Consider the following 13,693-nt stretch of genomic DNA (forward strand, 5'->3'; position numbering starts at 1 on the left):
AGAGGACGGTCAGAGCTGACCCACCGAGGCCCTGTGCTCTGAGGTGCAGCCCTTGCCGTCCTCCTGGATGGGACCTGGCAGGAGGGGGGTTTCTGCTGTTGGCTTTAATGGAAGGGGCCTGGGGAAGGGGAGGGGCCGTCACCCAGCAGGCAGGCCGGTTTACAAGGACCTTCTCAACGTCTTCCTGTTTACCTGCTGCTGCTGCTGCTGCTGCTGCTGGCGCTGGAACCTGGGAGGAAGGGACTTCTGGTACTTGCTGAACTCCTGCGCAGGGGACCCAGCCTCCCCGGGCCCCTCCTCACTGCTGCCGCTCTGAGCCACAGACGCAGGAGCTGTGGGGGCCTCTTCTGAGAACGTGCTGGGGGCTTCTTGGGCAGAGAACTCGGGGGAGCCTAGAGAACAAACCACCAGAGAAAAGGCTGGCGTGGCCGCACAACAGCTCGGCCAACCAAATGTGAAACAGCACATGCTTTTCCCGCTGGCACTGCCGCCGTGCCAGTTACAGCCTCGAACCCGGGCACTGGCATGAGCTCGTGGTCCCACACCATCCCCACTTCGGGGGAGACAATGGGGCCCGAGGTCAGGTGACTGCCCGAGGCCACAGCATTCGCCGTGGAGCGGGATTTGGGTCCAGAGGAGAGGTTTCATTAAAAAGGACCCTGGGAAGTCACAGCAGCCACACACTCCATGGCAGCCACACCCATCACCCACCCGCGGGACTCACAGTCCAAAAGCTGTGTGACCTGGTGGGCAGCCTGGTCCTCCATCTGCACAATGAGGACAGCAGCTGCGCCTCCCCCGGGGCCTGTGGAATTAGATGCGATAACACAGCACCTGACAGGCAGGAGGTGCTCACCACTGCCCACCGTTATTCTCGGAAACTCCCTTCTTTCTGGCCCCCACCCAGCTCTGCACTTTCTCCAGCTTTTTCTGAAGAAGGATGGACACTCACTTTCTTAACTGGACTGCAGCGGCTCAGGCACCGGAGGAGCCCAGAGGCAGGTGGTGCAGCGCAGCGACAGCGCGTCCCGAGTCACAGGACCCTCAGGCCCCGCCGGGACCGGACCAACGCACCTCGCTCATACCCGCGCCATCCCCTCCTGGTGCTCGGCCCCAGGCGCCACCTCAGCGAGACTGAGGCTGGCACGGCCGCACAGGACCTCAGGGAAGCAGACAGAGGGCGCTGTCGGGCCCGGAGCTTCTTGGCCAGGAGGGCACTGGTCGCTATCAGACCAGCAGGAAGACCCCCACCCGAGAGGCTTTCAGGGTCTGAGACGAGAATCAGGCCCTTGTCTCCTAAAAAGAGCTGGTTTTCATTGATTTTTAAAAATCACAAAGAACATAGTTGATCAGATTCTTTCAACCCGCTGCAAGCGACGCTCTCCGACACAGCCTGTGCCACACATCGGACCAGCCGCGCAGCGCAGGCTATCAGCGCTCATTCTGAAAACCGCGTGTGCCACGCCGGTGGCTTCCTTCGCGTCCAGGAGGACCCTGTGCGTTTAGTGGGATCCTCAGCGTCGCACCTTTGGCTGAGCACTGGTAGTGACAACCGTGACCGTGACGACGTGACGGCACCATTACCAGCAAGTGCCCGCGTGCTTTCTCACCCAGAAGCTGTGCCAAGCGCTTGGCACGCATCATCTCGGGTGGCCCCCACATGGAGGGGGGGCGTACCGTTCAACTCCCACTTCACAGGGGCGGGAACCAGCTCCCACGGGTGGGGTGCAGAGCCAGTGCTGGTGTGGAAACGGGGTGCATCCAGGCACTGACCCAGGATGGAGCTTCCCAGCAACCTCGCTGTGAGCCACAGGCGGGACCAGGGAGCCGGGAGACGCAGACCCGAACGAGGAGCGCAGCCGCCCGGGTGTCTAGTTTGTGGGGCAGGAGCCCCGCTTACCTTTGCAGACGGCGGGGCCGTTCTCCTGCGGCGGCGCCTTCTCGGGGCCCGGAGACCGGGGCGCGTCCCGCTCCAGCGGCCGCTGCGCCTCGCTGGCCTTCTGGGCCTGCTTGCACTTCTGGTCCAGCTGCTTGAGTTTGGCGGCGCAGGCAGCCAGCCGCTCCTCCCGGGTCCGGCGCTCCTCCTCCTCCCGCCGCCTCCGGGCGCGCTCCACGGCCTCGGACATCTCCGACTGGATGAACTTCTGCCGTGGGGGCGGCTTGTCCTCTTTGTCCTCGACCGACTGCTGCCGGAACACGCTGCCCACGGAGGCCTTCTGCCAAGAGAGAGCCTCTGATGAAGCCAGGAGACGGGGCAGCTCCCGCTGCGGCCAGTCCTCTTTCCAGGAGCCTCGAGCTTCTCGGAGCCGGGCCGGCGCTGGGCGGACCTGGGTTCTCCTGCTCTGCCCCTTCACTGTGTCTGGAATGAGGTTTGGGCCAGTGACGACCTTCTGCACCTCGGCTCCCCCTCTGCAGGCGGGATCGCACAGGAAGCCCTAGGGATTGTGCAGATGCCCTGGAAGGTGACCGACGCCAAGAAACGGGACACAGGCCCGTGTGCACTCGCCGGGGCTGAGATCAGGGCTCCGTGGCTCATCGACCGGAGCTGAAAAGCACACTTTCACCATCTCTCGGTCACAAAACTGCTCTCCTTCCCCCGTGAAAACATGTAAACCTCGGGTATAAAGAGCCACCAGGCACTGAAATTCATGGTTGGCTATACGGTTTCAAGATGATTCTCTTATATATACGGTTTCAAGGTGATTCTTTATATAAAAACAAAAAAGCATCTCTGAAAACATCGCCTGTGGATGTGCCATCCACCCCAAATCTCTCACTGGACAGCAACCAGAGGCCAAAGACGCAACGTGGACAACGCTCGCGGGGAGGTCCTCACTGGTGTGCGGGGCGGGAAGCTGCGGGCAGCTCCAATGGCCCAGGCACGGATTCCAACAGGACACTTGAAAGTGTCCGGCTCCCACCCTGACCCGTGTGCTCAGTTAGCTGAGCGTCATCCATGTCCCGACAGGTTGTCCGGGTTGCTGAGCTCTATCCCCAGTAGAGGAACATGCGGGAGGCAGCCAATCAATGTTTCCGTCTCACATCGATGCTTCTCTCTCCTCCTCTCCCTTTTCTTTCTCTCTAAAAGTCAATTAAAAAGTCTTTTTAAAAAAATAAGTAAGAGATTATAATTCAGTGAAAGAAATAAATAAACTAACTCACAGTTTGCACCTGGTAGGTTACAGTGAGAAGAGTCTGTCATTTTTGAGAGATTCCAACCAAAAAAAGAAACCTTGGACCTAATCACAAGGAAGGACCAGACCAACCCAATTTGAGGTGCATCTCACAGTCATGAAAGCTAAGGAAAGGCTGTGCCAGACTGAAGGGGACGAAAGAGACAGGACCACTGAGGCAGGAGGTGACTGAACTGGAGCCTGTGCATGAAGGACGCTAACAGGACCACCGGCAGCGCGAGGGCAGGAGGCTGTGGCTGCCTCCCTGGCAGGTGCCGTCAGTCCTGGCTCACACCACAGCGTCTGTGCCCACATGTAAGGCCGGCAACTCCCCTCTATGGCTCAGAAAAAGTTTCCTTTGTGTGTACTTCCAACTTTTCTGTAAGCTTAGAGCCTAGCTGGAGCTTTGTGTGAGAGAGTGAATGGTAGTAAGTTCGTGCCGGTTTCAAAAGAAATTTTTTTAAATGCCAAGAGCAAAAGACAAAGAGAGAATCTTAAAAGCAGCAAGAGAAAAACAGTCAGTTACCTACAAGGGAGTACCCATATGACTGTCAGCTGATTTCTCAACAGAAACTATGCAGGCCAGAAGGGAGTGCCAGGAAATATTCAAAGTGATGAATAGCAAGAACCTACAACCAAGATTACTTTATCCAGCAAAGCTATCATTCAGAATTGAAGGTCAGATAAAGAGCTTCACAGATAAGGAAAAGCTAACAGAGTTCATCACCAAACCAGTATTATATGAAATGCTGAAAGGTATCCTTTAGGAAGAGAAAGAAGAAAAGAAAGGTACAGATACAAATTATGAACAACAAATACACATCTATCAAGTGAATCTAAAAATCAAGTGAATAGCCAGCACCGGTTTGGCTCAGTGGATAGAGCGTCAGCCTGCGGACTGAAAGGTCCCAGGTTCGATTCCGGTCAAGGTCATGTACCTTGGTTGCGGGCACATCCCCAGTAGGAGATGTGCAGGAGGCAGCTGATCGATGTTTCTCTCTCATCGATGTTTCTAACTCTCTATCCCTCTCCCTTCCTCTCTGTAAAAAATCAATAAAATATATTAAAAAAAAAAATCAAGTGAATAAATAATCTGATGACCAGAATGAACTGGTGATTATAATAGAATCAGGGGCATAGAAAGGGAGTGGACTATTCTCGGGGGGGGGGAAGGAGTGTGGGGGATGCGGGAAGAGACTGAACAAAAATCGTGCACCTATGGATGAGGACAGTGGGGAGGGGGGTAAGGACAGAGGGTGGGGTGGGAACCGGGTGGAGGGGAGCTATGGGGGGAAAAAGAGGAACAACCGTAATAATCTGAATAAAGATTTAATTAAGGAAGGAAGGAAGGAAGGAAGGAAGGAAGGAAGGAAGGAAGGGAGAGAGAGATACCCTCCTAGGACTTTCAGACACCCAAACACTCAACTCAGCAAAGTACAAATGCAGAGGGCATCCAACTAGAGGACTGTTGGTCTTCTTGGACTTCTGGTCAACTGAATGTGAAGAAAGAGAGAGAGAGAGAAAGGAGGGGGGAGAGAAAGGAGGGAGAGGGAGAGAGAGAGAAAGAGAAAGGAGAGAGAGCCCCCCAGCGAGTCACAGGCACAGGCCCCACGGTACCTGGTAGTCAGGGCCCGAGGCCCAGCTGTGAAGCTTCCTCGGAGGGGGCTGAGGTTCTGGCACCTTCCGGACGACACGAGCCACTCCCACCGTCTCGCCCCAGTCCTTTCCTTCCTCGTGGGCACGCTTGGCATCAGCACTGTCCGCGGAGCTCATTGACAGCCCCCGCTGCCTCCTCGGGTCCCAGCTGCTCCTAGGACAACCGCAAGCGGTTAGTGTCCCAGTCGGCCACCACGGTCTTGCCTTACGAGCCAGCGGTCCTCAGTCAGCTGTCTACACACCATCTCCTTCATCGAAGCAGATCCGCTCCCCACCCCCTTACGGTGACAGACATCCCAGAACACCAACATTCAGCACCAACATTTACCATTCAATCTCTCACACAAAGCTCGGCTGTTCCACACCCATTACTTTATGGGGGGGGGGGGGGGGGTCATTCTTCCCCTTTTAAAGAGTTGAAACAAGACTCTCCGAGAGGTGGGCAGCTGCTCGCCCAGGGAGGAGCTAACAGATTTGGAGCCAAACCCGGAAGAAGGTGCTTCTTTTACTACAGACCCGCCCTGTGCTTTGCACTGAAGGTGCTCACAATGCTCTTCCGCAAAGAGCTCGCTGCAGGTGCCTCAGTGAGGAGCGAGAGGAGGAAGGAGAGCACACAGTAGGGACAGGCGGACAGGCCTGGCGAGTCCCCCAGGCTGCGGGAGGCGGGAAGAGAAGGGGGAGGAGAGCTGTGCCTGCGCACCTGCACATGCTCGGGGTGGAGCTAGACACAGGCCTGGGGCAAAGCCTCCTGTGCGGGACAGAAGTGGCCAGTCACCCAACAGGAGCCAGAGAACAGCAGGCTCAGGTCTGGCTACTCTGTGTGCACGTGTCGGCGCACACATGTGCGTGAGAGGGGGAGGCTGAGGCAGGTAAAGGAGGTTAGGAGGCCACAGGTGGGCAACCCTGCTGGCGACTACTGACTTCCCTGTGAGAGACAGAGAGACCACAGCAGGCTTCTGATGCACCAGAGAAGGCCGTGTCTTTAGAAGACAACGGGGCACAGTGTGAGGGTAAGAGAACAACACGGAAGGAAGGGACGCCTGGCTGACCCCTGCATGGTCCAGAAAAGACAGGAGGCCCGTCCCATGGCCCCGACACAACGAACAGGAAGGGATGAGTCAAGGGCAGTTTCAGGAATCATCATGGATGGGAAGCGAAGATGTCAGAGGGACTCTGGGCTCATTGTAGGAGTCTCTGGGGGCTGTGCATCACCAGCCAGCTCAGAGAATATCAAAACAAGAGCAGGTTTCGCCCAGTCAGCATGGCTCAATGGTTGAGCATCAACCTATGAATCAGGAGATCACGGTTCAATTCCCGGTCGGGGCACATGCCCAGGTTACGGGATCCATCCCCAGTGTGGGGCGTGCAGGAGGCAGCTGATCAATGATTCTCTCATCACTATTGTTTCTATTTCTCTCTCCCTCTCTTTTCCTCTTGAAGTCAATAAAAATATATTTAGGGAGGAGGTGCCTGGGTTCAGCTTTCTGGAGTAGCAAAGCTGACTCCATGTCTAACTCCTTCCGTTGAATATTCAATTAATATCTACTGAAAGAGAGAACAGTGTCCTACTGCTCAATCAACCTGTAAAGTTTTATGTCTTTGCCTTTGACTTAAATTCTTGGTCACATTTCCTTCTACGCTCAGTGTTCCAAGAACTGATCCACAGATAGTCCCCATGTGCATCGAGCTGCGTGAAAATAGACGACAGAAGCCTGAGTTAACTGTGTGCCATCAGAGCGGCAGAGCGTGTTACCGGCTTCCTCCAGGAGGGGGCGCTGACTCCAGGGGCTTAGAAGTGAAAGACAAAAAGACAGAGAAAGACTTGCAGAGGGAACCATACACACACTCAGTGACAATGAAACAAAGGGAAACATTAAAACATTAATATCTAAACAATATTTAAAAAATCACATTTTTGAGAAAAGCACAATAGGTCCAATAGGTGGTGTATAAAGAAAACAGGAAATGCCAAATGAAGGAAAAAAATCACATGTGCTGGTACGAGAAAAAAAAGAAAGAAAAAGCAAATTAAAGCAACCGCAGGCGCTCTTTTACAAGTACCAAAGTGCTAGCCAATAGTGTGATGAAGCCTGGGTGGGGGCGGGGACTGGGTGGAGGGAGGTAGTGGGGGGAAATAGGGGACATCTGTAATATTGTCAACAATACAAAATACACTTAAAAATGTTGATGATTATTTATGGATTTAGGATTAAAGGATTTCTGCCTTATTTTTAATTAAACAGTTTTTGTATTTTACAAAACACGTTATTCCTATGGCTTTTTAAAATATGTAAAATGCAAAAATAAACAGACAAAGGTACTAGCCAAGCCCGGTCAGCATGGCTCAGTGGTTGAACGTCAACCTAATGAACCAGGAGGTCACGGTTCAATTCACAAGTTGTGGGCTCGATCTCCAGTGGGGGGCGTGCAGGAGGCAGCTCATCGATGATTCTCTCTCATCACTGATGTTTCTACCTTTCTCTCCCTCTCCCATCCTCTCTGAAATCAATACAAATGTCTAATAATAAAAGCATAATATGCTAATTAGACCGGACAGCCAAACAACCTTCTGGACCATCTTCCGGACAAAGCCGGGGCTGTGAGGGCCAAGGCAAGCCGCCATTGCTGTGAGGGCCAAGCCCCCTGCATGGATTTTGTGCATCGGGCCTCTAGGACTAGCCAATACTACTGATATTATGATAAAAACAAGAGGAGCTAGAGTACAATTAAGTATTTCCCAAAGGGCATTATGAGTAAAATTTGTCCAATAAAATGATCCAGAAAATGAGAGAAAAGATTAAATTGGTCTAAAAAGTTTAGGAAGCCTGGTCTAGCCTGTGTACGCTTCTCCCACCTCCCTGAAGGTTCCCAGCATGCTTTTGCATGCACACCCCAGACGGCAGGCGACCCTGGAGGAAAGGAGAAAGCTGAACCCAGGCGGTTTCCCAAACTCGCTTGGCCACAGAAGGCTTCTGGGGCATGACAGCCATAATCACTACAGAACACGTGGTCTCCACCACGCCCTCAGGGAAGTACTGGGGCAGCGGTTACAATCACTAGCACCCAGCCTGCCACGCTCGGATGCAAATCCTGGCCCAATTCTCGAACGGGTGCCCCAAAGCTTAGCCCTCTCATCTGCAAAATGAAACAGTATCTGCCCTGGGAAGTTGCTGGAAACTAGGAAACACACTTGGCACAGGACCAGCACACGGCAGGGCCGCTAAGCTAAGGTTGCACTGGAGCGTGCCCCAGCAGAGGCAGAGCCTTACCACTGTGGCCGGCCATCCTTCACCGTGTCCTCCTCCTCTTCATCATCACTGAACTTCAACTTCTCAGAATAGTCCACTTCCTCATGGAGGCCTGCAACAGGGCGTGGGCCAGGGAGAATGAGAAAGGTGAGAATTTCAGCTGCCAACAGTGCCACCTCAGTCCGGAATCATGCCAACCCCACGAGGAGGGAGGCGAGCCACGTGGCTGCCACCACCGAACGAACGGCAGCTAAACGGAAGGAGCGCTGGCTTCTGGTAACAGGAAGGCAGCCTGGTCAGACTGACCCTCGCCCCAGACAACAGCTCCTAAATCAGGGCAATCTATAATAATAAAAGCATAATATGCTAATTAGACCAGACGTCCTTCTGGAAGAAGCCGGGGCTGCAAGGGAAGCCTGGGTCCCGGGTGCCAGAGGGAAGCTGGTGCGGGCAGCCGGGGGAAGGAAGTCCTACTCTTGCACAAATTTCGTGCATAAGGCCTCTAGTATGTATATATATACTAGTATATACATATATATGTATATAGAATCTTAGGATTCTTAAGTTTTTCCCCCCCTTTATTGATGTTCAGAGAGAAAGGGAGAGAAATAGACGAGAGAAACATCTTTGGTGTGGTAGTCTAGTTTTCCTAGTAACTTTGTAAATGTGCTGTGAAAGACTGAAAATTTGATTACATCATATATGATATTAATTGTGAATTAGTGGGGCTTTGATGTAACAGTGTATCAACATTTAAAGATATTGGTACTTGATACTCTATTAAAGAAAATTAACCTCCAAATTTTAAGCTAGAAAGTCACTGGAATAACTATTTAGAAAAAAAACCACAACTACGTGACTTCACATTCTGGGTACGTATGTTAAGAATTATACAGCCAGCTGGCGTGGCTCAAGTCCCGGTTCAATTCCCAGTCAGGACACATGCTTGGGTTGCGGGCTCGACCCCCAGTAGGGGGCGTGCAGGAGGCAGCCCATCAATGATTCTCTCTCATCATCGATGTTTCTATTTCTCTCTCTCTTTCTCTCTCTCTTCCTCTCTGAAATCAATAAAAATATATTTATAAAAAAAAAACAATTGTATACAAATTGAAATGTCTGTGTACTTTATCAAAACAAACAATAAAATCACAATTATGAAAGAAAATAAATGAATGAATAAATAAATGCTATCCACAAGATTACCACAATAACGGAGAAAAATCATATGACCCCAAGGACAGAAAAAGCATTTAACACAATTCAATACATGCCCATTCATGATTTAAAAAACAAAACAGCAAACTAAAGAGAACAACCTCAATCTGCTCAAGAATATCTCCAACAAGCTATAGCTAACATCATATTTAAAGGTGAGACACTAAACCAGTGCTTCTCAACCTTCCTGATGCCGCGGCCCTTTAATGCAGTTCCTCATGTTGTGGTGACCCCCAACCATAACATTATTTTTGTTGCTACTTCATAACTGTAATGTTGCTACTGTTATGAATCGTCATGTAAATATCTGATATGCAGGATGTATTTCCATTGTTACAGATTGAACACAATCAAAGCATAGTGATTCATCACAAAAACAATATGTAATTATATATTCAATATGTGTTTTCCGATGGTCTTAGACGACCTCTGTGAAAGGGTCTTTTGACTGCCAAAGGGGTCGCGACCCACAGGTTGAGAACCGCTGCCCTAAACATTTTATCCCTAAGATCAGAAACAAAGAACTTGAATACAGCATTGGGCTGGAAGTGCCACAGCGCAATAAAGCAAGAGAAAAGGCATCAAGTCTGAAAAGGAAGACAAAGAGCTGCCCCTATTTATTGGCAACATGATGATTTATGTAGAAATGCTAAGAAATCAACTAAAACTAGTGAGTGCATTCAGCAAAGTGTCTGGTATAAGGTCAATACACAACATCAACTTGTATTTCTGCAGAATAACATCAAACACTTGAAAACAACATTAAAGAAACAATGCCGTTTATATTAGTATCACAGACCATCAAATACTCAGGAATAAACTTGATGATAGATAGTCAAGACCTTGACCCTGAAAACTCTAAACCACTGCTGGGGAAAGGAAAGACCTGATAGATTCACCAGGTTCCTGCATAGAAGCTTCAAAATTAAGGCATCATTTATCCAGAAGTAAATTCAATAAAATCCTGACCAAAACGTTTGCAGGCTTTTTGTAAATACTGCTAGGCTGATTCTAAATTGACACGGGACTGAAAAGAACTCAGAATAGTGACCCAACCAGATCACAAACAAGTCCTCGCGGAGGGCTCAGTTCAGATCACTGTTCCGAGCGCCGAAGGGCTGTGGCTTCGACCCCTGGCAAGGCGTGCATGGGAGGCAACCAGCCGATGTTTCTCTCTCAAAGTCAATAAAAACATGTTCTCAGGTGAGGACTGAAAAGCAGAACAAAACAAAACACAAAGCTTGAAAACTTGTACTACCTGAATTTTTAAAAATGTTGTCAGTTTATTTTGTCCATTAGACTTAACACTACCTGAACTTAAGACTTGAACTATAATGATGCAGTGTGTACTGGCATAAGGATGAACAAACGGATCAACGGAACAAACAGGTCCGGAAACAGACCCACACTGAAAGGTCAATTGATTTTTGGCAAAGGTGCCAAAGCCATTCAATAGGGGAGGGAAGCCTCACCAACAAATAGTGGGGAGCAACGGGATATCCTTATGGTAAAAATAAATTTCAGCTCCTATCTTACACCTTACAGATCAATTCATTCAACGTGACATACGGTAAGAGTTAAAACTATAAAATATAAAGGAATATCTCTACCACCAAAGGGAGACAAAAGATTTTTTTAGGTAGGATATAGCCGAAACCGGTTTGGCTCAGTGGATAGAGCGTCGGCCTGCGGACTGAAGGGTCCCAGGTTCGATTCCGGTTGGGGGCATGTACCTGGGTTGCGGGCACATCCCCAGTGGGAGATGTGCAGGAGGCAGCTGATCGATGTTTCTAACTTTCTATCTCTCTCCCTTCCTCTCTGTGAAAAATCAATAAAATATATTTTTTAAAAAAAAGATAGGATACAAAAGTAATAACCATAAAAAAACACAAATTTATAAACTTCATCAAAACTAAAAACTTCTGTTCATCAAAACAGTGCTAAGAAGATGACTAGATGCCCTGACTGATGGGGCTCAGCGGGTTAGAGCGTTGTAGGGTGCACCGAAGGGTTGCGAGTTCTATTCCTGGTCAGGGCACATTACCCAGGTTTCGAGTTCGATCCCCGGTCAGGGCGTGTACGGGAGGCACTGGTCAAATCAATGTTTCTCTCTCTAACTCTCACTCTCCCTTCCTCTCAATGAAAAAAACATACCCTCGGGCGAGGATTAAAAAAAAGAAGAGACAAGGCATACTATGGTGAAAAATATTTGTGAAGCTGCAAAGGACTTGTATCAGACCCCTCACAAAGGCAAGGAATGATACACCCTCAAACAGCACATGAAGATGTGTTCACTGGCATTAGTCACCGCAAGACGCAAATGAAAAGCACCATGAGATGCCACGACACACCCACCAGAGTGGCTAAAAGCACAAAGACCGACAGGAAGGTGTGGTCGCTGCTGGGAATGTGCAATAGCTCAGCCGCGTGGCAAAGGTCTGTGGTCCTTGTGCACCTCATCACACACCTACCCTTTGACCCAATACTTCCACTCCCCGCTGTGCACTCAAGAGACATGAAAATATTAGAGGCCCGACGCACGAAATTCGTGCAAGAATAGGCCTTCCTGCCCCCGGCTGCCGGCACCGGCTTCCCTCGAAGCCCCAGCTTTTGTCCGGAAGGTCGTCCTGAAGGACGTCTGGTCTAATTAGCATATTATGCTTTTATTATTATAGAAGACTATACACGATGGGGCTTTTAAGTGGATCAGTAAATTAAAGTATATTGATACAATAAAATATGCCCCAGTAATTAAAAGCAACAATTGACATATATAACAACATTGATGAATCTCAAAAACATGACACAGAGAAAAAGCTGTGTGACTCCATTTGCCTGTAATCATACAAGGGGCAAAACTGCTCCAGGTGAGGCGCCAGACGAGTGGCAGGCCCTGGGCCGTCGGGGGAGGCAGGCCGGCAGGAAGGGACTGGGGGAGGAGGAAAAGGCTCACAGGTGTATCCCTTTGTCAAAAGTGTACAATAAGCTGTGTGTCTTTCAATGTAATTAAAACTTACGTGAAAACAAACAAAGGATTGTAAAGGCATATAATCAGGCTAGGGGTGGAGAGAGGGCGAAAGGAAAGAGACAAGAAAGGCAGAATGGTGGTACCTGCCGAGGCTGGTGAGGGGAGCTGGGGGGTCATTACACAATTTCGCTTGGTTTAACTTTTCCATTATAAAAAAAGTCTTTAAAAAAAGTTAACAGCAAAATCTATCACAGCTCTAAGATCAAGACCGAAAACCAAAAGAAGACAGGGATGGGCCGGAAGCCCCCCTGTGTGAGTGCCAGCCAGGACCCCTGGGCACGGAAGCTGCTCCCCGCCCCCGTGCTCAGTCCCCACGCCCAGGAAAACGCGCGCGGGTGCTCACCCTGGCTGGGCAGGGACGGGCGTCCGCCGGCCTCTAACCCCCGGGGAAAGCGCACTCAGCCACACAACCCACCTGCCCAGCCATCGTCGGCATCGGTGTCCAGGTCATCCAGGCCCTTGAGGTTCTCCGCGTTGATGATGGTGGGCCGTGGCGCCCGCTCCACCAGCTGCCTGAGCGGGCGGGGCGGGCGGGGCATGCCCAGCCGGCTGTCTTTTCTGATGAGAGAAAAGTTAGACACTGGACTTACGTCAACTACACATATGGAAGCAAAACCAAACGCTTTTAAAAAGTTAAGCCCCGAACTGCAAGGTCTGTGTGTGCGTTTGATGTGGAAGCACCCCCTTTGGAACGGCACACACCGGGGCGAAGGCACCGCCCAGAAGCTCGCCTCCTGCTGTAGCCGCGCTGCCCGGCTAACGCCCAGGGGCACGTGCCAAAACCTCCACTGTGCCAGGAACTCAAGGCATAACCCCACCTCCCGCCCGCACACCCGGGGTTGCGAGCTGGTTTCCAGGGCACCATGGTCTTTAGAAGACAAAGCACTGCCGTTCGTCAGCCGCCTGGTGTCCAAGGTCACCCCGTGGCGAGCTCCCCCTGCGCCCGCAGCAGGCCTTACCCGTCCTGGTCATTCATCTGGAACTGCCGGAAAGGAACGCGGGGCTCCAGGCGGAGCGGCGGAGGCGGGAAAGACGCTCGTTCCGCTGTACCCTGGTTCTCGGATGACTGTGGCGAACACATCTGAAACGTGACATCAATGAGCAGGTTTCTGGTAACGACCCCAATTCTCCGTTCCACTCGCATTCGAATTTGTTTTGGAAAATGAACAACGGGAAAAAGAAACAGGAACTCTTGGGGTTTCCCATGTAACCTGCCACCGTCTCCCCCATTTCCTTCCTGCTGCTAGTACACCTGGGCCTGTGCCCTGGGGGAACCTGCCTCTCCTCGTCCCAAGAGCCAAGGCTGAGTGAGCACATGAGCAGGGAAGAAGCCGGGGGCCCTGGGACTGGGGAGGAGAGAGAGTGGACACTAA

At 50.9% G+C, this 13,693-nt stretch overlaps 1 protein-coding gene across 6 annotated transcripts in view; it reads right to left on the minus strand.

Annotated features, from left to right (window-relative positions):
* The window catches only part of PRRC2B (proline rich coiled-coil 2B), a 75,492-nt gene that overhangs the window by 28,589 nt on the left and 33,210 nt on the right, over positions 1 to 13,693 (minus strand). For 3 of the 6 annotated variants that reach the window (XM_036329286.1, XM_036329284.1, XM_036329283.1), the window contains exons 8-14: positions 13,280 to 13,401; positions 12,736 to 12,878; positions 8,099 to 8,189; positions 4,791 to 4,983; positions 1,901 to 2,216; positions 725 to 805; positions 193 to 392 (exon numbers count right to left, since the gene is read on the minus strand). In XM_036329286.1, coding sequence (XP_036185179.1) covers positions 193 to 392; positions 725 to 805; positions 1,901 to 2,216; positions 4,791 to 4,983; positions 8,099 to 8,189; positions 12,736 to 12,878; positions 13,280 to 13,401 — 1,146 coding nt within the window. The remainder of the gene's footprint in view (positions 1 to 192; positions 393 to 724; positions 806 to 1,900; positions 2,217 to 4,790; positions 4,984 to 8,098; positions 8,190 to 12,735; positions 12,879 to 13,279; positions 13,402 to 13,693) is intronic. The other 3 variants (XM_036329289.1, XM_036329288.1, XM_036329287.1) reach the window with 1 other exon arrangement.

The sequence above is a fragment of the Myotis myotis genome, unplaced genomic scaffold (genome assembly GCF_014108235.1).
Source record: "Myotis myotis isolate mMyoMyo1 unplaced genomic scaffold, mMyoMyo1.p scaffold_m19_p_12, whole genome shotgun sequence".
In the NCBI taxonomy this organism is placed as follows: domain Eukaryota; kingdom Metazoa; phylum Chordata; class Mammalia; order Chiroptera; family Vespertilionidae; genus Myotis; species Myotis myotis.